At 41.4% G+C, this 25,529-nt stretch overlaps 1 protein-coding gene across 3 annotated transcripts in view; it reads right to left on the bottom strand.

The window, feature by feature from the left end:
• Positions 1-25,529, bottom strand: part of LOC121273266 (5'-AMP-activated protein kinase subunit gamma-1) — a 54,416-nt gene that overhangs the window by 4,331 nt on the left and 24,556 nt on the right. For 2 of the 3 annotated variants that reach the window (XM_041180300.1, XM_041180301.1), the window contains exons 2-12: positions 24,126-24,174; positions 17,189-17,295; positions 16,483-16,564; positions 14,126-14,184; positions 13,119-13,164; positions 10,645-10,699; positions 8,987-9,113; positions 4,451-4,616; positions 3,768-3,805; positions 3,541-3,687; positions 716-809 (exon numbers count right to left, since the gene is read on the bottom strand). In XM_041180300.1, coding sequence (XP_041036234.1) covers positions 716-809; positions 3,541-3,687; positions 3,768-3,805; positions 4,451-4,616; positions 8,987-9,113; positions 10,645-10,699; positions 13,119-13,164; positions 14,126-14,184; positions 16,483-16,564; positions 17,189-17,295; positions 24,126-24,174 — 970 coding nt within the window. The remainder of the gene's footprint in view (positions 1-715; positions 810-3,540; positions 3,688-3,767; positions 3,806-4,450; positions 4,617-8,986; positions 9,114-10,644; positions 10,700-13,118; positions 13,165-14,125; positions 14,185-16,482; positions 16,565-17,188; positions 17,296-24,125; positions 24,175-25,529) is intronic. The other variant, XM_041180302.1, reaches the window with a different exon arrangement.

The following is a 25,529-nucleotide window of genomic DNA, read 5'->3' as shown; positions in this document are numbered from 1 at the left end:
AAAAGTAACTTTACTTCATGCTTTATCGTTTTGTGCTGTCAGATATGCCAAACTCACAGTATATTCTGGAGTTAGAGTCTTAAATAAAACATTACTGAAGTGAGGCAGAGGGCGAAAATATTGATGATAAATATACTGGGTCACATTCCAACAAATTTTTCAACAGCCAGCTAACCACAGCACTGGAATCAATCTTTAATGAGAATGACGAGACAGACCTTTTTTCGTACAGGTCCATTTAATACAGTAGTAACCATATAAGTATCCACATGGTGGCAAAAACTGCAATACTAATGTATTCCATTTGTAAATTCAGTGAAATGATAATGTAGTACAGTAGAATGTGCTCCACCTCAAGGGAGTTCTTTGGCTATCATATGAATCTTAGACACAGACGGACACGCACACCCAGACAGGGCACGATCAGGGTTTAACAAATGAATATTTCTTGATAACTTGCTCTTGATTTGTGTTTTATCACACAATGGGAAAAACATATACAGGCCATCTTATACCCAAGGCAAACAAAGTTTTGCCTGAAAGAAAACGTTATTCTCGGCAATCAGTATCTGGATAAGCAGAGTCTGTCCACACTCCTCAGCAAGAACAATGACTGCAGTTTATTACACCAAATGCTCAGGGGGACAGAGATTAAGAGCCACAATTGTATCCCTGCCTACTTTTAACAACTGGATCATACAGAGTGTATACTTGCCTCCGCTGGTCAGCACCAGTGCCTGCAGAATGTCAGAGAGCGAAACAATCCCCTTTACCACATCATTATCATCAACCACCACTAACCGATGAACCTACAAACAGGGAAAGACCTGATCAGCAACAAGTGGTTATTGTGAAGAATCTATGAGGAGGACAGGAAAATGGTTCAATCCATTATAAATGAATGCTGCTTAGCAATAGCTTACCAGCTCATGTCGCTAGACTAAAAGCAATCTTTTTTTTGGAAAAGCCTCTGGGTTTCACACATCTTGATACAGTTCCAGCTCTCTTCCCTCCCTCCACCAAGGTAGTGATGCATTCCAGCGCTCTGGAGGAAGGAACCATGCTAGGTTTCTCCCTCCATAGGGCAGTGTGTGCTGGGCAGATATCACATTTTCAAGGAGAAAAACAACAGATTGCAACTGGGATGAACAAACATGGCAAAGCTTGAGAGCTGCCAAGTTGCTTTGTTTTTTCAGCTCATCAATGCTGGAAAGGATGTGCTTCCTGGCTAGCTGGAATGTTCCATGGATACTTCTGTACAAGGCAGGATTCACAAGGTTTCAAAGAAACATGGATTGCAGTCATTCTGGAACCTTGAAATTTGAGATTTTACCAATTTCTGCTCAATGAAGTGAAAGATACTCTGTCCCTTGCATGAGTTTTAACTGAAGTTAGTAATGAGGCATTCCTTCCGTCATGCCGTATGGTATTTGCTGGAATGTGCATGTTCTGTTCAAGTCTCCAACAAGATCAACAACGTTCTCAATTGGTATGTTAAACAATGAAAAAATTCAAGAATTTAACACTAAATTTCGTTGAAAGGAAAATGGAATAAATAGGAAAAAAACACAATCTCACTTCTATCATCACAGAATTTGGAAAAGAGATTGCAATATTTGTGCCAAATACTTGGGTAGAGGGAGCACTTGATTCTTAGTCAGCAGAGTCTTAAAGCACAAAACTCAATCTGCATCTTTTACCTCTGGTGCTGCCTTCTGGAGGAATTCCTTAAGTGATCAATGGGATCTGGGCAGATGGGTTATTGCAATGTTCAGGGATATGGGAGGGTGAAATGAGATTGATGCACCAGTTAAACAGCTTCAGTCTCTTACTTATCCAAATAAAATCCGAGGGAGTGTTACAACAACAAAAGGAAAAGCTAGAAGTTTGAATTCGTATAAATCCACTTTTATAGATCGTTGAACACAATCAGTGAAGTCATTTATTTCATACACTGGTTACTTCCTTTCAGAGAAAGAAGAGAAACAAGACTGCGAATACAATAACTTGCTTTTACGTAGCGCCTTTAACGTAATAAGATGTCCCTAAGTGCTCGACAGGAGCATCCCACCTACATCTGTGATTCCTCTGGTGCCCTACATCATATTAACAATTTCCAGTTCCCTGGCCCTAACCGCCTCCTTTTCACCATGGACGTCCAATCCCTTTACACCTCCATCCCCCAATAGGATGGTCTGAGGGCTCTCCGCTTCTTTCCTGAACAGAGGTCCGAACAATCACCACCACTCTCCTCCGCCTGGCTGAACTTGTTCTCTCACTCCTCTCTCCTCACTGTCCAAGGGCCCAAACACTCTATTCAGGTGAAGCAGCACTTCAACTTGCACATCCTGCAATTTAGTCTACTGCATTCGCTGCTCCCAATGCGGTCTCCTCTACATTGGAGACCCCAAACGCAGACTGGGTGACTGCTTTGTGGAACACCTTCGGTCTGTCTGCAAGCATGACCCAGACCTCCCTGTCGCTTGCCATTTTAACACCCCGTCCTACTCTCATGCCCACATGTCCGTCCTTGGCCTGCTGCAATGTTCCAGTGAAGCTCAAAGCAAACGGGAGGAACAGCATCTCATCTTCCGATTAGGCACTTTATAGCCTTCCAGACTTAACATTAACTTCAACAACTTCAGACCATGAACTCTCTCCCCCATCCTCACCCCCTTTTTTAATCCTTTGTTTTCTACATTCATTTTTATTTTTTAACCACTTATTTTTTATTCATTCATTTGTAGTTTTATCCCCTTTTTTATCCCATTTGTAAAGAGCCATTTAATAGCTTTGCTATTTCATTTTTTGAACAGGCAGTCAAAGCACACTTCTCTCAGCAGCATTTAAAACCATGCTGGAGATGTTCCTGCTTGCAAAGCCTGGTAGGAAGAGGTTAAGTGCAACAACAGCAATTATATAACCAGCTGGCTGTCTTCAACACACTCCAATTCACGCCAAGTTTTACAGTTTTCCTGGAGTAGCTTAACAGTGAATTATCCCATTAAAGCAAAACTGCTCGTGATTCAGAGCTCTTCCAGATACAAGTTTCAGGCAATGGGGCTGCAAAGGATATGGCTTGTACTATTTCAAATTCTCAACACCACAAGAGGTTGCTGCAAAGACAACAGGCTCCGTGCCTGCCCCAGTGCAGAGTTGAATGAAGTGAACCTGGAAGATCCCAAGTTCAATTCCCTGTCTGTACTGCAGGAGCTGGGAGTGACTAAATTTGCCCTCAGTGCTTCCAAACATGGAGGGGGATGAGGAGATTTTAGAAATGAGCCAAGGTTGCCACTCCTATCCACTATCTAATGACCCTGACTGGACTCACACAGGAAGAATGGGCCTCTTGGCAGATGAACTGGAGGCTGTTCTGTGGTCTTGGAACTATATCCCAATAAGGTTAGCATTTTCTAGGGAGGGGGCAGGCAGGGGGAAAAAATTTTGAAAATTTAGTACGAGGCTGACATGCATTTGACCCACAATTTTAAACAGTAAATGGTTTTATTAGTTTTTCTTTTCAAGCTTCTTTGCCTGTACCTCTGCCTCCACGAGTCGGTTGATAATTGTCTCAAGCGTTTCATGCTTGTAACATTTCAGTACACCTTCGAAGTACTGTGAGCGGTGCAGCAGTGCTTTTGTTACAGTAATGTCCAGGTTGTTGTAGGTCTTCTCTGCAGCCAGGTTCTAAAGCACAAACTTGTAATTAGAGAACAGTTGCAGAGCAATAAAAAGAACATCTAGTTAAGTCACTGTAAGATACTTACAATGACATCAAACTTCGAGTAGATATCCCCCACTCGCCCTGTACAGGGAAAGACAGGAACAATCAGGATAAAACAGGAGGTACTCCTCAGGCCAGGAGAATATTGAAATTAATAATTTGAGTACTTGGTAGCGATTAAGTTGAAGAGTGCAAAGAATTTGTCTGGGCTTCTCTATTCACTGCTACAATAGTTACCAAGTGAATCTCTTTGAATTAGAACTGTATTCATTATTTATTTCAAGAGGTGTCACGTACATTTTCCATAAGGACCAAGTAAAGTTACGGTTCTCAGGATTTGTTCATTTAGGCCAGATTTGTTTAAAGTAGTAGAGAAAGACACACTTGAGCGAATTACAGTCAAATAAATTGAGGCTATTCCAGTCAATTTTCCTCTTTAATTAATTATCCATACTGATGCATATTTTACTATCCTCACCAGCCAACCTCAACATTGTGATGCCTAACCTGTATAAATAAAGCATATACAAAAAAAAAGTTAAAAGGGCATTGAAACTAAATTTCATTACATTAGTAAGAATTACTTAGTTATTATTGAGAAGTTGCGGTGTTGATCTGCAGTTACAGCTAACTTTTGACATATTCTGCTCTACTTGTGCATGCAGGTAACGAATACTATAGTCAAGTGTGTTGAGATGGTGGTTAAAAATAAGAATTTAATTTTACCGGATTCATCCACAACAGGCAACGCAGACACTCTCTTTTCCACAAAGATTCCCAAAGCCACATAAATGGGAGTGTTTTTGTTCACCACTGCAATGTTCTTGTATGTTCCAATATTCAACTCTTCCAGCGTTTTAGACATGAAATCTGGTTTGGGCATCTCAGAAATCTGCAATAATAGGTTAAGAAACACAGCAAACACTTACTATAACATCAAATACCCAAAGTAAACACATTTCATCAATGTTGTATACTGCAAAGCACAAAGTTGCATGTGGTTTTGAATTAGACATTTAACTATATGCTTCTAAAGTAACACAATAAAAATGACGCAAACTTTTATTCTCTAGTCTAGAATAAATCTGTTGCTCTCCCCACTCTACCCACCAAATAGTGAAGAGCCTCCTAAATCCACCATTGTGGTTCAGTGGGTAGGGCCCACGTCTCTGAATCACAAGCCCACTCCAGGGCTTGAGCACAAAAATTAAGGGGGACACTCCAGTGCAGTTCTGAGGGAGTGCTGCACTGTCAGAGGTGCTAACTTTTGGGAGAGACGTTAAATCAAGACCTCATCTGCCCACTCGGGTGGATGCAAAAGTTCCCATTGCACTATTTCAAAGAGCAGGGGAGTTATCCTTGTTGTCCTGGCCAATATTTATCCCTCAATCAACATCACAAAAACAGATTAGCTGGTCATTATCACATTGCTATTTGGGAGATTGCTGTGTTTAAGTTGGCTGCCAAATTTCCTACATTTCAACAGTGACTCATTACAAAAGTACTTCAATGGCGATAATGCGTTTTGAGACATCAGGTGGTTGTGAAAAATGCCATATAGATGCAAGACTTTCTTTCTTTATATTTATTTAGTCAGTCTTTACATGGCTTGAATAATGGAGGAAACAAGTTACTAGCTGGGTTGGTGCCTCCTCTACATCATTCAAGCCCACCTCCTGGCTGGTATATCTGTGGAAAAGTCAGTGAATCAGACTATCTTTGATCAAGATAAAACAGGAGAGGACAAGGAAGATGTGGACATGGGTTGCAGTTTGTGGAACATCACTCAGTGCTGGTACTTTAGTTTTCCCACCATCCTGGGCAGTAAGGTAAAGTCTGTATAGTCCAAATTTAGCTCCATGTCAAAGTCAATCCAAATGACGCACGTATTTTACAATTTGGGCTTTCTCCCAATATTTTAAACCTCAGTTCAAAAACACCAGTTTCCACAGGTGGACCATGTCTCCTATGAACTGAATATTGTAGCCTCATATGTGACATGTATGGAACTGTGTGGCATAGGACAAATAATTACCATCACTGTGGGATTGCACACCAGGGATTACATGGGTTGCTGACGTGTCCATTTAGAAAGGCAGTAAAAATCTCAATGTTGATCTGCAGTGTTCAGGCTAAAACTAATGGTCAAACTTATTTACTCGTAGGATGGCTATATGGATGATGATACTTTTTTTTTCCATTTGTAGAGACACGTCTAAGATTTTTGTCTTGCACTTATCAGGATATTCGGCAAGAATACCAACATAAGGGGGAAGACAGCAATTTATACTTTATGTAGAGAGAGTGCTGATTGGATGGCAAGTGGCGTTGCCATGGAGAATGCATTACTGATGGTGACTGACAGTTAATTGCCAAGTACTGTTTGAAATTTAAAAGAGGCAGCTTGACCCTGATTGGTCAAGGGATTGCCCTGAGGAATGAGTCAGCGAAAGGCTGTCATTTATTTTGTTTAGCTGAAACAGGCGCAATACGTGTACATGTTCTTTCTGTCTGCAAAGAACAGGGCCCTGTGTATTAATATAGGTTACTTCCAATACACACAAATGTGCCACACTGCAAGTCCAACTGACAATCTTAAATTGATTGTGTGTAATTCTTAGCACACTGAGGATTATTTAGCAAATGTTGTTCAATCATGGAATCACACCTAATGCTGGACGCTGTTTTGAGTTTCGCAAGCACGGGCTGGCTGGAGCAGTAGCAACATGAGTGGCATTCACCACTAACAGGATGCTGCCATCAAGCCAAAAAGACATTCTGCCTATCACACAAATGAGTATTGTGGCATGTGAATTTCAGTGCCAGTGTGATGCTAGGTACACTGACCCTATATTCCAAAGACTGGTGGATCATATCAAACAGAATGTCCCAGCCGCTGTTCGCAATGGGCAAGGTACAGACAAAATAAGTGACAGCCTTTTGCTGACTCATCCCTCAGGGCAATGCCTTGACCAATCAGGGTCAAGCTGTCTGGTTTTAATTTCAAATAATGCTTGGCAGTAAACTGTCAGTCACCATCAGTGATATATTTGCCTCGGCAATGCCACTTGCCAACCAATCGGCACACTTCAGAGTACACATTGTTGCTTTCCCCTTTATATTGGTATTCTTGCAAATGTCCTGATAAGTGTCAGACGAAAAGATTAGGTGTCTCTTTTTACGAACAAGTAGGCCATTCAGCCCCTCGAGCCTGCTCCACCATTTATTAAGATCATGGCTGATGAGATAGTAACCTGAAATCTGCATCTCACCTACCCCCAATAACCTTTCACCCCCTTGCTTACCAAGAATCTATCCAACTTTGCCTTAAAAACACTCAAAGACTCTGCTTCTGCCACCTTATCAGGAAGAGGGTTCCAAAGACTCACGTCCCTCTGAGTGAAAAAAATTTGCCTCATCTCGGTTTTAAATGGGCGACCCCTTATTTTTAAACAGTGACCCCTCGTTCTAGATTCTCCCACAAGAAGAAACGTCCTTGCCACATCCACCCTGTCAAGACCCCTCAGGATCTTATTTGTTTCAATCAATTTGCCTCTTATTCTTCTAAACTGCAGCAATTACAAGCCTAATCTGTCCAACCTTTCCTCATAGGACAACTCACCCATTCCAGGTATTAGTCTGGTAAACCTTTGAACCGCTTCCAATGCATTTACATCTTTCCTTAAATAAAAAGTGACCAATACTGTACACAGTACTCCGGATGTGGTCCCACCAATGCCCTGTACAACTAAAGCATAATCTCCATATTCAATTCCCCTCGCAATAAATGATAACATTGTATTAGTTTTAATTACTTGCTATTACTTGCACACTAGCTTTTTGTAATTCACGCACTAGGATCTCTCTGCACCTCAGCAATACTTTTTTTATTCTTTAATGGAATGTGGATGTCACTGGCAAGGCCAGCATTTGTTGCCCATCCCTAATTGCCCTTGAACTGAGTAGCTTGCTAGGCCATTTCAGAAGGCAGTTAAGAGACAACCACATTATGATGGGTTTGGAGTCACATGTAGGCCAGACTGGGTAAGGATGGTAAATTTCCGTCCCTGAAGGACATTAGTGAACCAGATGCGGTTTTACAACAATTGATGATAGTTTCGTGGTCGCCATTACTGAGACTAGCTCTCAATTCTGGATTTATTAATTGAATTTAAATTCCTCCAGCTACAATGGTGGGATTTGAACCCATGTCACCAGAACATTAGCCTGGCCCTCTGGATTACTAGTCCTGTGACATTACCACTACGCCACCGTCTACAAGGTGTCTATTGTTGCAAAAACAAAGAGCTCAAAATCTAATGAGTATCTAACGAAATGTCGCATGAATGATAACCATCTCTTTGCCACCTTACATGGGATAGGCAGTGCAAAGCATGGAAATGGAGATCGGAGGAAAATCCCACAATGCTTATATGATTCCCCATAAGTTTTCCCATAAGATCAAACAGGTTTCTCATAGTAATTGCACAAATAAGACGCTAGTCACGACCTAGATATGGTGTGATGAGCAGTCTGCAATTATTTGACCCTGACCTCCAGAGGAATCATTCAGAACGTCTGACGTGAATCTGCACGCTCGCAAAGATGAGTGCTTCAAAGATATAATTTATGAACGCAAGCAAAGATGTCACTGCAGAAAGGTGGCATGTGGTTATCAGTGTAGGTAATGTTGGATATTGCTTTCCCCACCTTAGCAAAAAGGGGAAGATTTCATCCCAGCCACAGCTAAATGAAGTTATATGTTTGGTTTTATCAAAAGCCAAAGAGAAAAAATATAAGAAAAGTATTTTTGTTGGAGACAAAATCGAAGCTCTGGTTCCACTGCAATATAACTCCTACATTCAGGAATTCTCTTGATACTCCATGTTGTTAGTTTGAGAGATTCTGCTCAGTGATAAACTCTCGTCTCTAAATAATAAGAGAACACCAATGTAATGACAGAGTTTCAACTCTGTGCTACTCAATTCCGAAGATGCCAAGGGCAAACAGATCAGATCTCTGACTTTTACTGCAGCAGTTCTCAAGAGTGAGCCTCATCAGAATGACTCTGGCCTGCAGTGAAAAATGACCTTAATTCTAATGTTACTCCTTTTCTAGAGACACAGGGTGATTAAAAGCTGTAAAAAACAGAGACCAGATCAATGCTTCCGATGTGCTGTTTCCAATGTTTTAAAAACCAGTGCATGCATGTTTGTGTGGGAGGCCAGAATTCACCTCATTTTACTGGTCTGAGATACTTACAAAGAGTTTGAGAAACTTCAGGATGCGCTTGTGCGTAAGAATGTAGAGTGTATTCCCTGTTAACGGATCAACAACTGGAAGACGGTGAATTTTGTTCTTGATCAGTGATGAAACTGCATCGTACAAGCTGCAGTGATAGAAAAAGTTGTGAGGCACGGTTTGGCACTGCATGACACAGGGATCCATTTAAAAGAATGGTCTTTTTGACTTTTAAAATATATACTAATTAAACTCCAAAAAGATATTTCCCATCAATGATTAATAACACTGTAATTAAATAGAACTAGAACAATAGCCAGAAACAAAAGGAGCTCTTTAATCACAATGGTGCAGTCCCCAAACAAGCTTGCATGCAGCCAAGGCATGACTGTAACACTGGAGTGAGTGTGCATGCTTAGGCTATCAACAATGCTGAATCTGCCTCACAATGGCAGGTTCAGCAACAAGCAAACCAGAACACATTATAGAACTGCGCTGCAATATAGACAACTAGATGATATGGGGAAGTGGATTATATTGCACCACATCTTATTTCTTAATATTACTGCTACTGCCTCTCTGGATTAAAATCACTTTTAAAAAAAACGAGTTTTGTTTATCTGTTCACAGGATGCGAGTGTCACTGGCAAGGCTGGCATTTATTGTCCATCTCTAATTGCCCTTGAGAAGGTGGAGGTGAGCTGCTCTCTTGAACCGCTGCAGTCCATGTGGTGTGGGTACACCCATGATGCTATTAGGGAGGGAGTTCCAGGATTTTGACCCAGTGACAGTGAAGGTGCGACTTGGAGAGAACTTCAAATTATTTTTTCTTTTCGCTCCATCTGTTCTTATGGAATGGCCTACAGGCCCAGGCCCCTCAAATGCCTGACTACAGCCCCAACCCCCCCGCCACTTTCATCCCTGCCCTCGGCTACCTCCCACCCCTGCCTACAGCCTGGTCTCCTGTCACCCCTTCCTACAGCCTCCTACCATCTCCCTCCCATCCTCGCCCACAGCCCTAGCCTCCTCCCATCTGTCTGCAATTAAGCATTCACTTTCCACCCCCAAAATTCCCAATCTCTCTCCGCAGCCTCCAGCTCCTCCCACATCCTTCTCTCCCTGACCCTTGTTTCAAGCCCCCTGAATGCCCTTCTCTCTTGTCCCTAGGCCCACACATCATCCACCCGCCTCTGTCTTCAGCTCCCGTGGTTGTTTTCTTCTTGTTTACAGCCATTAGCAACATCAGTGTTTGTTCCTTTTGCCTGGCTTCCCTGTCCCAACCTCACCCTGTCCCCAGGCCTCTAGCTCCACTTTGATCCACCAACACCCTCCTATAATTTTGAATACTGAAGGGGTGTGAAATATAAGTGAAATGGTACTTTTTCAATGGGGAAGAATTGCTGCTTTCATCTCCATACATTCCCAAGATTCCTTCAGAAAGAAACAGAAAAGTTCATGCAACATTTCGATCCCCAAACTGCAATACATTTGTAATATCCAACAAAATTTTCTGGTGACCAGTGCATGCACCAAACTGCCTATTGGAACTCTTACACCAGAATGTATTTATAATTCAGAGCTTTCTGAATAAATGAAGATTTCACAGAAACACGACCAAATAATCAGGCGGAATTCACTCTGGGCAGTCAGATTAAAAGCACACTGCTGTGTAAGATTACCTGGCATTTGGGGAGATGCTCACCAATGGTTTAAATGAATCTTGCAAGTAAACCTCTGATAAGACAAAAGATAGAGGAGAGATACAAATCAGCAAGTGACAACGCTAAACAGATACCAAAAGCTTTCACAACAATGAAAGGAACTTTTACAATCTTCACATAGCTAGATGATTCAGGGCATTACAAGGCACTGGGTGAGACCACACCTACAGCACTGTGATAAGAACAGAAAGCTGCTGGAAAAACTCAGCAGGTCTGGCAGCATCTGTGGAGAGAGAGACAGAGTTAACGTTCCAAGTCTGTATGACTCTTCTATCAGTTCCGTAGAGGAGTCATATTGGACTCAAAATGTTAACTCTTTCTCTCCCCACAGATGCTGCCAGACCTGCTCGGTTGTTCCAGCAGTTTGTTTTTATTTCAGATTTTCAGCATCCGCAGTATTTGCTTTTATCCTAAAGTACTACGAACAGCTTTGATCTCCTTACTTAAGGAAGGATGTACTTGCATTGAAAGCAGCTCAGAGAAGATTCATTAGGTTGATTCCTGGGATGAAGGGGTTTGTCTTATGAAGAAAGGTTGAACAGGTTGGGCCTATACTCATTGGAGTTGAGAAGAATGAGAGGTGATCTTATTTGAAACATATGAGTTTCTGAGGGGGCTTGACAAGGTAGATGCTGAGGGGATGTTTCCCCTCGCGGGGAAATCTCGAACCAGTTTCAAAATAAGGGGTCTCCCATTTAAGACAATGATGATGAGGAATTTCTTCTTTCAGAGTATTCCTAGTGTTTAGAATTATCTTCTCCAGCGAGCAGTGGAGGCTGGGTCATTGAACATAATCAAGGCTGAGTTAAACAGATTTTTGCTAGAAAAGGGAGTCAAGGGGGACAGGCAGGAAAGTGGGGTTAAGGCCACAATCAGGTCAGCCATGATCTTATTGAATGGCGCAGCAGGCTCGAGGGGCCAAATGGCCTTCTCTTGTTCCTATTTCTTGTGATCTTAATGCCACAATAATAAAATCCTTGCGTGAAACCAGAATTAAAATACAACCTACAAAGATTTTACTTTCACTCTAGCTACCCAGGCTCAAAATAAGTCAAAAGCAAAATACTGAAAATGCTTAAAGTCTGGAATAAAAACGGAAAATGCTAGAAAAACTTCACAGGTCAGGCAATGCCTGGAGAGAGGAACAGAGTTCACGCTTCAGGTCGACCACTGATTCTGCTACTTAAAAAGTCATTGATCTGATACTTTAACTCTCTCCCTTTTGTTCAAGTGTTTAATCTACATCTCTAAAATCAATGAGTGAAAATTCTAAATCTCACATGACTCAGCACCACAAAGCAATTTGGTGGGGGAGGGGGGGCACGAGACACCAATTATTGTCCTCCCTACCTGGGGGTCAAGGCCAACTACATGTAGCACCTCTACTGCTGCCTGTCTGAGATCAGCTAATTCAGCACAGATCAGGGCTGCAATCTGGGACCTCATCAGTAGTAGAGTAGCTTGACCCACTGAATCACTGGGTGAGCACAGGCCCCTCCCCATCACCCCTAATCCGTTTTATGTATTTCTAGTGTAGTCTTGTTCAGCACAGTCTTATACAGCCAAGTAGGAGTCAGCAATTGAAGCAAACATTTTCTTTAAAGGGGTATGCATTGTACTACATTCAGGGAAACAGTGATTCTGTTACTAAATTAGCAGCACGGAGGAGTGGGGAGGAGAAGAGAATTCCAAGCATGCTTACAATATCTCTTTTGCCAAGCAGAGATGCGATTTAGCATAAGTGGACTGGAAATAGCTACTTGAAGGTAAAGAGAGGAGGGCAGAGAGGAAGCGAGGAGATAGAGTGAGTAAGAAAGAAATCTGACACAGGCACAATGGACCAAATGGCCTCCTTTAGTACCATAACTTCCTCGGATTCTATGAAATAGTAGATTAATGGCTGATAATGCAAGGGACATGTGAAGGACAGCATTGCCATCAGGATTCCCTTATGAAAAATAAATCAGAATTCTGATTAATATTTTACATACTGGAATTTGTGCATTTTATATTTGTGCACATAAAAAATTATTTGCACTGTTTAATTTCTCAGAATTTTCATTCTTTAAAATATACCCTTCAATAACTCTAGACTAAAGACAAGGATCAGCAAATTCTGAAGCAATGGACTGAGCCAAGTAGAAGACAGCCAACTGCAGACAACAAGAGCCTCTTTAACAGATTTAACCAGAAAGTGGTTTATGCTAATTAAGTCCAAAATCCCTTTGGCAAAGTAAATTTAGCAATCCAACTGCAAGGCCAAACAACAGGACCCCACAACTTCATAACACTCTCTCCCTCTTCTGCAATGCACAGGCAGTAGGACTCAACACTCTCCCCTACCGAAGACATCCATATGATAACTCACCACCCCATCCCACCCCTCCAAATTCTATGCATCAACTCTCACCCTCTCCATTATCTTACTTTACCTCTCCATGTTTCTATTTTGTGTTCCTCCAGTTCATAAATCTGAACCTGTGTGGAAGGGAAAAAAATATTTGAAATTAGCCACAATCCCCAGAAATCAATTGGTAAGCTGCTGTCTTTTCCCACCTGTTTGGTTGCCTTTCACCACACTTCTTCCATGCCTCCTTCCCCACTCCTCATCTTAATGCAACTCAAACTGTGGGTATCATCACACAAAGTACTTCTACAATCAAACTGGAGGCTCATTTGAAAAAAGTCTCATTTCTATAGCATCTTTCATGACGACAGGACATCTCAAAGCCCTTTAGAGCCAATTAAGCGCTTTTTCGAAGTGTAGGCATTGTTGTAACGTCAGGCTCGGAAACATGGCGGGCGATTTGCGCACAGCAAGCTCCCACAAACAGCAAAGTGATACTGACCAGATAGGATGTTTTAATGATGTTGGTTGAGGGATAAATATTGGCCAGGACACCAGGAAGAACTCCCCTGCTCTTCTTCATAATAGTGCCACGGGATTTTTTTTTTACGGTCACCTGAGGGGGCAGGCGGGGTTCTCTTAAATGCAAGCCCGACTGCCTCTTGGTTTTTACCTCAGTACTAAAGACAGGTTTCTGGGTAGGATGCCTGTGAGTTACCTGATCATAGCCAGGCCAGTAGCAGGGCAGCTACAATTAGCCTTAGTTTCATTCCACGGCTAAGGGGGCAGAACTGGAACCATGTGGATGAGGTATCAATGGGTGGCCAGTGCTCATAGAACTGCATCCTAGCACAGGAAACCTTCGAGGTAGGTGGAGCCAAAACCAGGGGAAAGATTGAACAACGTCCATACAGTAGCGCAGCTGAAAACAGATCTTCACTGAGACAATGATAAAGCAGGCTGTGACTCAAGACCTGCGTCAGCTGATTGCAAAACAAAAGCTCACTTCGAGCACCAAAAGTCCTTCTTAAAACCACAGTATTTAAGATTGTGTAACCCCAGCCTACATATATACACAAAGAACAAACGTACCAGTGGCGATTTGTAGTATCTGTGTAGAATATTAATGAAATCTGTGATTGTGAGCATGCCTGCAACAGAAGACCAGTCAAAATGAAAAGATTATTTCTGTTCATTACATATCAAGGATTACAATTCGTAAATTTCATTTGCAAGCTTTTCATTAAAAAAGGACAACTTCCTGGTTAAACATGCATACCATGTCTTGCACAGTGCTGTGGATGAGCAAGAGAGTGAACAACCATCAGTTTGTTTCCATTACCTTTTACAACTAATTCACAAAGAAATCAAACTATGATTCAGGTGACTGTGCACTCTGCAGTCTCTAATGGCGCATCTTTGTGTAGCATGGTGAACCATCTCTTATATCAATTCATTCCTGCAAGGAATCCAGGTCATACAGAACAAGAGCTCTGCTGATTTTATTCTGCACCCACTTCCCGAGTGCAGACCAAACACAAACTGTGCACATTGTCACGTTGCCAAAGTCACCTGAAAAATGTGTCACAGGATAGCACCAGTGCAAAACCTTGCCAGCACAAACAAGCTTCTAATGCGTTAAAAAATGGTAATCTGTGGGAGCACAATTCACATTTTAATGATTGAAAAGAATCCACTATCCAGGCCTCTTTTCAATCACAAGTTGTGTTGGCAATGAGCAAAGCTTCACTTCACATACACACAGCAGAAAGCTTGGATTTGGAACAAAGGAAAGGGCACTGAAAACATGCCTCCCCACTTGCACTGCTGTGAAAACAACCAATATTGTTTTCCGTGGGGCAGTATAAAAGGTGGCATTAAAAACGGTCTTCACAGCCCATTTGTCCATGGGAAGGGGCAGGCCTGCCACTTAACACACTTCACTCTACAGAAGATGAGCAAAAGAATGCCATAGTCATTGTGCAATTTAAACATCTCGCACACAAGTGAATTCTTCCAATTCAAACTACCAACTCTGTCACTGGAAATCAGGAGATCAGCTAGCTGAGCACTGATGCAAGTGAAAGCTAGGACATGCCTGACCTATTTGCTGAATCATTTGGGAAGCAAAAGCAAAAGCTTAGCAGCACACACACATCAATCTATGAATCCGCCATGTGGCAAGTCATGTCCTGGCAAGGCACAAGCCAGAAATGGTGCAACAGCTCAAACACAAGCCCTCAGTGCACACTGCGCCAACAGCAGGCCAATGACAACATCTGGCAAGGGTACTGCTGGGCGGAAAAAAAATCAAGGCAATGGTCACATTAGATATCAGGAATGCAATTATGAAGCCATTGATTTCCATCTCAATTGTGACTTGTCTCTCATTAATATGTAAGTCAAATTCCAAGTGTCTAACCAGAAACTCCTAGTCTTGCACAATTTGGCTGACTTATCTCAATAATTTATTAACTTCTTAATTTCAAGTGTGTAACATAGCATGTTGAAATTACCCAATCTTACTGGGAGGTCCTACATCTTGCAACATTACTTAATGAAGACAATTTACATTTAACCTGAACTGTCTATGAGTTGAGATGGTTTACAAAGCAAATCATGGGTACTTTATACATAAAATTTATAGCACAGAAGTTGGCCATTCAGCCCAATTGATTCATGTCGTTACATAAATGTTTATACAATTTACAAACGCATCACAAGATGTTTTTCTTTACAGGGAATAAATATGTAATTTCTGCATTTATTGTATATTTCTGCCACAGAATGCATAGAGGAGAAAATATTGATACATTTAGGCTGTTGGTTTGGTTGCATTCATTGCTAGAAATTACAGACTGGGGTTCAGTATAACTTCATAAGCCTCGAGGTTAATGGTGCATTAGGCCCGGGGATGGAAAGGCTATTAATCTGTCATGCAATTCTAACTTTTGAGGGTAGCTTGGGTGTGTACCATGGGTGCCAACTCATTGGGGGGGTGCCTGTGAGAAAGGAGCTACAGGGCTACAGACACGAGTTCCAGGCAGAGGACATACATTATCACTTGTGACATCTATCCCACCGATGTTTCACCCCCATGCTTGCCATGAGGGTTTACAGCAGAGAGGCTGCTATTCGGCCTGCCATGTCTGCACCGGCTCTCCGTAGAAGCAATTTACCTAGTGTCAATCCCCTACCTCATGCTTTCTCATAACCAGAGAATAACTCATCATACAGCTAGCAGTGACAGCCATGTCAGCTTGTCAGATGGTGGATCATTCACCAGGGTCTGTAGCAATTGGGAGGCCCATCAATTTCGAACCAGAATTGTAATTGCTGCACAATCCAGTTGGTTGCTATTGTAGCAATACAGTTTCTCTTGAATTATTTCCACTAAAGCTTCCTGAGAATTACTTTAAAAGGAGTACTGCAGCATCAATAGAACTCACCCACAAAGCTTTGTGTCTTGCTATCCCAGAGTGGAGCAGCACGGACTCCATTTGAAACCAGAGCAAAGAAAGCCTTCTTCACCTGCATGAGAAGAGAAGGAAAGAAAAGACTGAAGATTTTTGATATCCATGAAGATTACAATTCTGTGGTGTGGCACAGGCATGGGCAACCCAACCCTTCCTAATGGGGTCTGTGTTTAAATCTAGCCTAGACTGATCATTTCACTCTACCCAACAGCTGCAAGTGACAGGCCTATGGGCAAACCTAGCTCAATCATAAATGTGCAGGGCTGTGCCCCTTAATGCCCCAAGCAGAGTCAACGAGTAGCCTGATTAGACATTTATTAGATGTTGTAAGTATTAATTTTTTGGTGTGTGGCCCAGAAATTAATTCTAGAAATTTCCTGCTATCCTGCTCAACATTCTGCCCTCAAGCAACATCATCAGAAACAGGTTAACTGATGATTCACCTTATTGTGGTTTGTGGTATCTTTCTATGCATAAACGGTTTGCTTACCTCAAAGTCATTAATTGTATACAAAGTGTTTGGAAACATTGCAGGATGTGTTAAGAAAGGCTACATGTTGAAACCTCAAGTATATCAGCACTGAGCTTGGGACTAACATATGTGCACAGGCTCCATCGAGTGGGAATAGCTGCAATTGTTGAACACTAGCACAACTTCAACTCCACACCCCTACATTACCTGTAGAGAAGTGTCAAACACCACAAGTTTGGAGCTGGTGGGAACAAGATCATAGCATCTGTGTGACTTCATAAAGCGGGTGTAGACCTCACTGTTGGAGTCGTTCACTGCAATTAAAGAGAGAGTGTTAGCAGTCCAGCTTCTTCAGATTACATGATTTCTTTCAAACATTCAGGACCAGCTAGAATCACAAACAATCAGCCATAATAGACAAAAGATCCTGCAATATGTTAGAGATTTTTTAAAGTTTTGTCATTTCATTTTTCTCCTCTTTGGCTAACCAGCTCATTCTCTGGCTCAGAGGGTGAATGGATAATCTGCTTCCAGGTTTCTGTCAATAGCAGAGTTCAGGCTGCTGATTACTGTTGAAAAGTGTGCAGGTATGGACACTGGGCAAGAGCAGATTTGGGCTTGCTTGTAATTTAGGGCTTAGTCCTTTCAGAGGAATGAGAAAAAAATAGAAAAAAAAAGTACTTAAAAAAATACTGCACCCAACTGGCCATCATCATCCTCTCTATTAACATCATTGTAGAAATATAGAGGGAGTCAGAAAACATGAATAAAGGCAAATTGGAATCACCATAGATCAGTGGTATGACATGTAGTGGCAGAATTATAGCATAGAAAATGTGTCTTTTGGCAGTGAAGCAAATCACTGTTTGTGACCACAGAAACAAGTTGAACGGATTAATTTAGATCTTTTCATTCACTGCTGATTGCTAGAATTATATGGCTTTGTTCAGCATGCAGTTGAGATGAAACAAACGTTAACGTTTAAAAAGCGAGCACAACCTGACACGTGAACCAGAACAGCTCTATGAAAATGACATTACCAGGTAGGATACAGCTTGGCTCTAAGTGCTGACCAATTGACTGGTCTTCACCATAAAATTTACATTGGGTGACTAATACAACGCAGTTTAGTATATAAAATATGTATATTTTTGGAAGTTGAATAAGTCCTTCAGATTTCAATTACTGTATTAAAAATGTTTTATTTTGTGACAGCTTTCACACTGGGTGTACAGTTAAGTCAATTTTAACTAAATGGGAATTTGATAGCATTAAAAATTAGCTGCCAATTTTTAAAACTATGAGTGGATCTTCAGCATTCTCCACCATTTCTGATTACTGCCAGTAAGTTTCCAATTGTGAATATAGAATCGCAAAGGGAGGGGGGCTATTTGGCCCACCCAGCTTGACCTTCTATGGAAACTTCCACAGCATCTAACTATCTCTTGAATGACTCCAGAGCTTTCCCCAGGTATTTCCACTTTGTCAATAATGGTTTCCTGGCATTAGTCCCAAACTCTTCTTTTTAAAACCAGCTTCTACACATGTTCCCTTGTCCTGACGTCATAACATAACTTGTGTGTGTGCAAGATTACCATTTTCTAGTCCACTTAATTTCTGATATACCTTTATAAAGGTCTCCACTCATTTTCCTCCTTTCAGGATTGAAGAATTCAGGGTTTTCTAATCTTTGCTCATAGAGTAAATTCAGTTCTCTGACACCAGGGAAACTGCCCCTCTCTGCAATGCTTCCCAGGTTTGGGTGTTTTCTGTGTGTCTCAATGAAACAGGCTTGACAATGCATTGAAGATGCGGCCTGATCAGAGTGCTGTACATAGTGTCACAAACAGCACAATGCCATAGACTTGTACTCTGCTGATTCGCCAATATAATTGCTACTTGATGATTGAACATGGCCCGTGTTGGGTCTACAATCGCTCTTCAAATCTCGCTCAGCCTCTTCACTCAGCAAGGGCAACAGTCTGCAAAGTGTCTGTCACATCTTGAATTTATCTGTAATGAACTTTTTCTGCCCGCTTGCAAGTGTTGTCTAGGGCCTTCAAGAATTCCTCAGCTGTCTGATCAGACCCTGCCATCCCAGGCCATTTAGTTTGTCTGTGGGTTGAAACCAACTTCTGTTGAGTTTCTAAATCCAGGTCATTTTGGTGAATATTGGTGTATGCATCATCATGATATGGGATTTTCTGTATCCGGATTGCATCCGGCAGTATAAATGTATTTTATGTCAAAGGATTCTGTCGTGTGGATACAGTAATGCTGAGTTCAATGATCATTTGACTTGAGGATAAGTACAAGGCTACAAAGAAGGATAATCATTTGCAACACCACAGCACATTGAAGCAAGAGGTTACCCATAAGGAAATGAGTGAGACCATCCATGAAAACAAGCTAGAGTGGGGTATCCCAGAATTAGGAGCATTGTCAGCCTGATTTGCATTTGTGACCAGGACTCCTGACTGCAGTGCTGGCTTAAGGGCAACAGGAAAGTCACAAAATACGGCAAGTCAGAGCTCTTCTGTAAAGGGAGAAAAACAACCGGAACTGCAGTTCACAACTAAGAAGAGTAGTCTTACACAGAGCGCTTGAGGAGTTAGTTCTATACGAAGTACAAAACCTTGCGGGTTAACAATTTGACTCAGTTGGCTAACTTTGGTCCCAGTCAGAAGGCTGAGAGTCCAGGCCAACACTCCCAGAGCAGGACTGAAGGATTATTACATTGTCAGAGGTGATGTCTTTTAGATAAGACATTGAGCTGAGGCTCCATCCGCCTGTCCGGTTGGACATAAAAGGCTCCAGGGCACGATCGGAAGAATAGAAGGGAGTTTTCACAATATCCTGATCAACATTTCTCCCTCATTCAGTATCACCAGAAAAAACAAAACAGATTAACTGATCATTCTTTTAATTTGCTGCTTGCAAAAATTGCTGTGCACAAAACTGACTGCTGCATTTGCATACTTAACATTGGCTGCCTTTTAAAAGCAATTAAATTGATTGCAAGGTGCTTCCAGGCATCCTGAGGACATGACAAGGTGCTAGATAAATGCAAGCCCTTTATTAGTAATTTCAGGACTGTTCTTGCTGCGATGTGCTGGGCCAGCAAAACCAAAACAGATTTAGACGTGTAGCTCGGAAGAAAGTGATGAAGTGAGAGTTTTAGATTCCTAGGACATCCGAAAAGTTCACGAGGTGGGACTTACCATTTTGGTATCAATGTCCTTGCCAAGAGGATATATAGGACAGTGCACAAGAATTTAAACTAGTAAGGAGGGATGGAGAAACCAGAACGAGAAAAGGAAAATTAATTGCAGAAAGGTTAAATAAAGGAGGAATGCAGTGGAAGACACATTTAAATATGTATGAATGCTAAAAGCATGTACAATAAATTGTATGAACTTGAGGCTGTTGTGGCAACTGAGAATGATTATATATCAAAAACTCCAAAATATGGTTAATTCTTAACAATGGAGAGGCAGAGGAGATCTCGCATACCAGACATACCTGGGAAGTGAAGAAAGTAGACTTATTGGCATGGGTTAAGCATTCCAATAGAAGCATGAATGTGAAGGGAACAAGGATAATTCTTAGGATTGGCTGTAGACTGCTGGGTCAAAATGAATGGGGAAGAATACTATATGGAGAGATAAGAAAAGTTGTGTGAAAACAGAAAAATCATTCTAATGGGGGATTTTAGCTAACAATGTAAACTGGGAATGCCCGAGCGGTCTAGAATTTGAGCTTCAGAACATTAGAGAAGCCATGATAAGGAACTCACACCTCCATTTAGTAAAGGCAAGTGTACCACACAGTATAATGGAGATGGAAGCAGTGACATCCCAGGTGGTTACATATGACAATAAGCCGAGAAAACCAATATTGTAAACTAATACTCAATTCATACAATTTCATGGCAACAAGGGATGACTTTGATGTTACTCGTAGGATTGTCCAAGAAAGGCTTAAAAAGATGCAGAAGCAATGAATCGACAGGAATGAAATCTACAACGTATTGTCAGTCATCGTGAAAGGCAAGTCCCACAGAATAGGAAATCAGGCAACGTGCTTATTTATGTTCAAGAAAGGAAATGGAACAAGCCCAGGTAAATCCAGACCCATGAGATCAGTGTCAACACCACGTCAAATAATGGAACTGATTGGGAAGAAACCTGAATGCTGCTGACATAAAACTTATTTACTAAGTGGTAGGCAACATTGCTTCTGCTTTTAGGTTTGGTGGGGGGGGATCTGGCTCGTCCAACTTTTAAGAAAGCGACATTCAAACTGGAAATTGGAAAGTCCTGTGATCTAGTATAGGGGTGCTCAAACAGTGACCAGGAAGGCACATGGTCCCAGAGTCCAGACAATCCGGTCCACGAAGCCCTGACAGCTCAGTGCTATTTGCGCTTACTTCTTGTTTGCTGCTTTGCCTGTTTGAATTTTCTGGTTACGGAGGCTTAGAAAGGACTGTTTTTAGCGCTCTTGCCTTACTGATGGCCCAATCCTAAACCAGAACACCAAGCTCTGTTAGCCCGAGCAACTTGAGCTGTACGGAAATTAATGGCAACATGGGCATAAAGTCTACATGCAACCCAAGGCTTCTTGGCGCATACTTATGTTGCCCCTGAAATCAAAAAGCATCAGTGCCCAATACTATACCAAGGCTTCCAGAAATTCTTTGAAGTTCCACATGAAAAGGTGCTCCACAAACACAAGGCAGTAGATGTCCTCAGTAGATGCCCTAATTCATGAGGTCAGGCTGTGAAAATGTACTGAGTGGTGCATCCCAGAGATTGGTGCTGGAACTTGGATTGATTCTAATGTACAAAGGTGACTTGGGTTCAGAAAGACAGAGGAATTGAGTGCGACGCAGGAGCCAAGGAGTTACCGAAAGAGCCACACAACATGTGTAAGTGTGCACAACTATGACAAATGAAATTCAAGTAGGGGTGCCAACCCTCCAGGATTGGCCTGGAGTCTCCAGGAATTGAAGATCAAACTCCAGGACACTGCTGTGTGCAACCCTGGAGAAAAATCATCAGGTCGCTAAAAAAGATTGGGGCTTTTTTTGTCGTTTTCTTGGAACATTTCTCTTTCCCAGATACAAAAATATTGAAAATAGGAAAAAAGGCTGTTTGACAGAAAGTCAAGCATCATCCAATTGGGTAATGAGTCTTTTTGCTTTCCAATTGGCGTAGTGCTTCATAAGAATGGCTGTGTTGGCTGACAAATGGCTGGAATGTGGGGGCTAGTCATGTGATGAAACCTCCAGGAATACATTTACACAGTTGACAACCCTAGATATAAGTGCAAGACCTTGTAGAGCGGATGGAAAATACGGGAGATGTACCTAATGAATGGCAGTGAACTAGGTAGGAAGGAGACCAAAAGGAGGTTAGATAATGATACTAGTCTCAACATTGACTGCAACCAGTTGTTGCAAAACAGCAAACAAAGCAAGCACAATACCATGCTATTTGGCAAATTATAAGGCTGGGGCAGGAGTTGGCAACTCATGGCTCCTGAGCCACACACAGCTCTTTAACGTCTCATTTGTGGCTCCTAAACTTTTCCAGTTGGATTGCATTAACATAAAAAAGGCCTAAAAAAAAGAATTAAGTCAAGAAAACGTCTAATCCACAAAATAGATGGCCACATAATTTTCCTTCTGCACTATTCATTTGCTTAATCAAAAACTTAGCCTCTACAGAGTCAGGCTTCAAAATAGTAGTTTTAGGGATTATTTCAGAAAATATATGGCAATTGTGGTCTTAAACAGATAAATTAAAAGTTCAAACTACCCAGAACACTGCAGTCTCCGAGTTGTTGACAGTTCATCTCATGATTCAATTCACAGATGTTAACGAATTTAGCATTCACAATTATTTAATGCTAGAGTTTACTAAATTATATAAATGACATTAGGAAAAATATGACATACAGGGTCTTATCTGACTTGAAGTAGTAAGAGCCATGTTTTTAATGTGGAAATAAAAGGCATATCATTATGCTGTACTTTACAGTTACAAATGATTAATTTAATGAGAAACACCATTGTGCTCTAAAGAAACCTGTTCCAATGGCATGACCATACCATGGTTATGGATAATGCATAAAATCTGAACATACATATGCTAGAGATACAAAAATTCTTGGGATGTAAAAACTGGAGTTTTTTCCCAACCTATATACAGGATTGAAATCCCATGAAATTCAGTAGTAACTGTTGCCATTCTGATAAACAGAGAGAAGTTAAAGCAAAATGGCTATTTAATCACATCAAATTAGTGCATAATGTTCCTTAGATTCGCAATAAACTATTTTTTCTTACTAAGATATGCTTATACCTTTACTTCATTCTTTAATTTTTTTGTCTTGTAGCTCTCAATAGCTTTTACTTTAGGTGAATATTGTTTTAAAAAGGCTCTTCAGGTTAAAAAAAATAAAGGTTGTCAACAGCTGATCTGTGACTATCGTGCTGAAGCCAAACGTTGAAGAGACCGTCAGTCAAGACTGACTTCTGATGTCAGAGCGCCAAGTTATGAGGGTAGGCTAGAAAAATTTGGATTCCTCAGCCTTGAAAGGAGGTGAACAGCAGACCTTATATCCTGAGCACTATTTCAAGTTGAACCACAAGCTGCAGGACAAGAGGTCAGGAGTACTAAACAGCAAGTGCACAACTGATGTCAAGGAAGCACTTCTTCACAAAGATATTAATACCTGGAATGGGCTCTGGGTAGGGTAAAAGTCAAAAACTCTGGAGTCATTCAAGGGGCAGTCAGCTGCTATGGAAGAAATAACTAAACAGCCTTCCTCAAATGTAACAATCTTTGCGATCTAGTTCAGAAACAGTAGAAGTCCCAGCACCAACCCTGGGGGCACTCCACTCAGTCCATTGCCCCCAACTCGCTTAACTACTCCCTACCAATTCACCTCACGACTAATTTGATATCTAAGTCTTACGAGGATATTTAAACTAGTACTGAAAAAAAAAATGGACTCATTTGTACTTTTTGAAAAATCCCTAGACTGCTGAACAGTGCTCAAAGGGTGCAGACCAGTGCAAACAGTTGCCAACATGGGGCGTAAGGAAATCTTAGAATAAAATGGCTTTAAATGAATATACCATCTCCAGCAGAATTCAATTTCTCCAAGTCTTCGAAAACAGCAATAGCCTGTGGGTAAAGGAAAGACAAATAATGAAACTATATGTTAAAGCACCAATCTGTCAGAAATCTGAATATTTCAAAGGGGGCGATATTATCAGTTTTGACAACTCTATTTGGACAGCCAAGAATTTATCAATATCTACCTGAACACCCATCTGGGCACAAATGCCCTTCCTTCAATTACAAGCAGGGGACAAAATTCCGTCTGAACTGGTACAAGGACTGTTTGAAAAGATGTGATTCCTGAATGGAAAACCTTTCCAATTGCAGGTCTCCATACCCAATGCTTTTTTTTTTTGCGAAGCTGGAGGAAAGAGCAGAAACCAGAGCTGGCACTCAGCAGAGGGTGCAATGCACTGATCTCACTGCATCAGTCTGAGTAGCTTGGGAGAGAATGCTTATGTTTAACCAAGGCTGTAGCAACTTCAGGCTGAACCAAATTGACTTGCGCAGGCAGAGTAATAGCGAGCAGAGAACTAAGGAAAAAGTGATGCTCTGTGCTGCAAGTCCTCAAATTGCTGCAAGTTCCAGTGAAGCGCAGGCTTGAAGCACAATCGAGAAACTCAAATCTCTGGCCAGTGATACTAACTGAGATCAAAACACTGGGAAAGTTAACTGAAAAAGTGGAATGGGAAAAACAACGAGTATTCAAGTGACAGAATGACGAGGATAGCAAGTATCTCCATAGAGTTGGGTTTTCACTTGGAGTCAAAACACAATCGCAAACACAAAAACGATAGCTTTGATGCATGAATCCCAACGAACGCAAACACAAAAAAGATACCTTTGATGCATGAATCCCAACGCAAACACAAAAAAGATAGCTTTGATGCATGAATCCCAATGAACGCAAACACAAAAAAGATAGCTTTGATGCATGAATCCCAATGCAAACACAAAAAAGATAGCTTTGATGCATGAATCCCAAATTGAACAAAGCAACTTGTGGCAGGAAAGTTACTAATAAATTAGCACAATGATGGAAATAAACAGGTTAGTCAGTTACTAGGAAATACATCAGCAATACAACCTCACAACCACCATTAATTGAGCCATGCATAACAATAGAAGGGTTACAATGACGTATAGCAACACCAGTTTTGAACTAGGTTTACAAACGCTGCTTTTCTATCAATCTTTAGCTGATCAAGTGAAAGCAAAGCAAATGGGTTTTGTTAGATTGGCAGCCTGGGACTGCCATCCTGCTTTGTTCTTAGCGTTTGTTGCTGGCCTAATTGCAAGCCCTTAAAAGCACAGCAGCACGATTTTCATGAGCTTCAGCATTCTAGCACATCTTTGTTGGCATTGCTCATGGTGCAGATGAGGGGGCACTCAGCAGAGCACATTCCCTCACAACGCAG

The sequence above is a fragment of the Carcharodon carcharias genome, chromosome X (assembly GCF_017639515.1).
Source record: "Carcharodon carcharias isolate sCarCar2 chromosome X, sCarCar2.pri, whole genome shotgun sequence".
NCBI classification, from domain to species: Eukaryota; Metazoa; Chordata; class Chondrichthyes; order Lamniformes; family Lamnidae; genus Carcharodon; species Carcharodon carcharias.
This window is presented reverse-complemented; position numbering and strand designations above follow the sequence as displayed.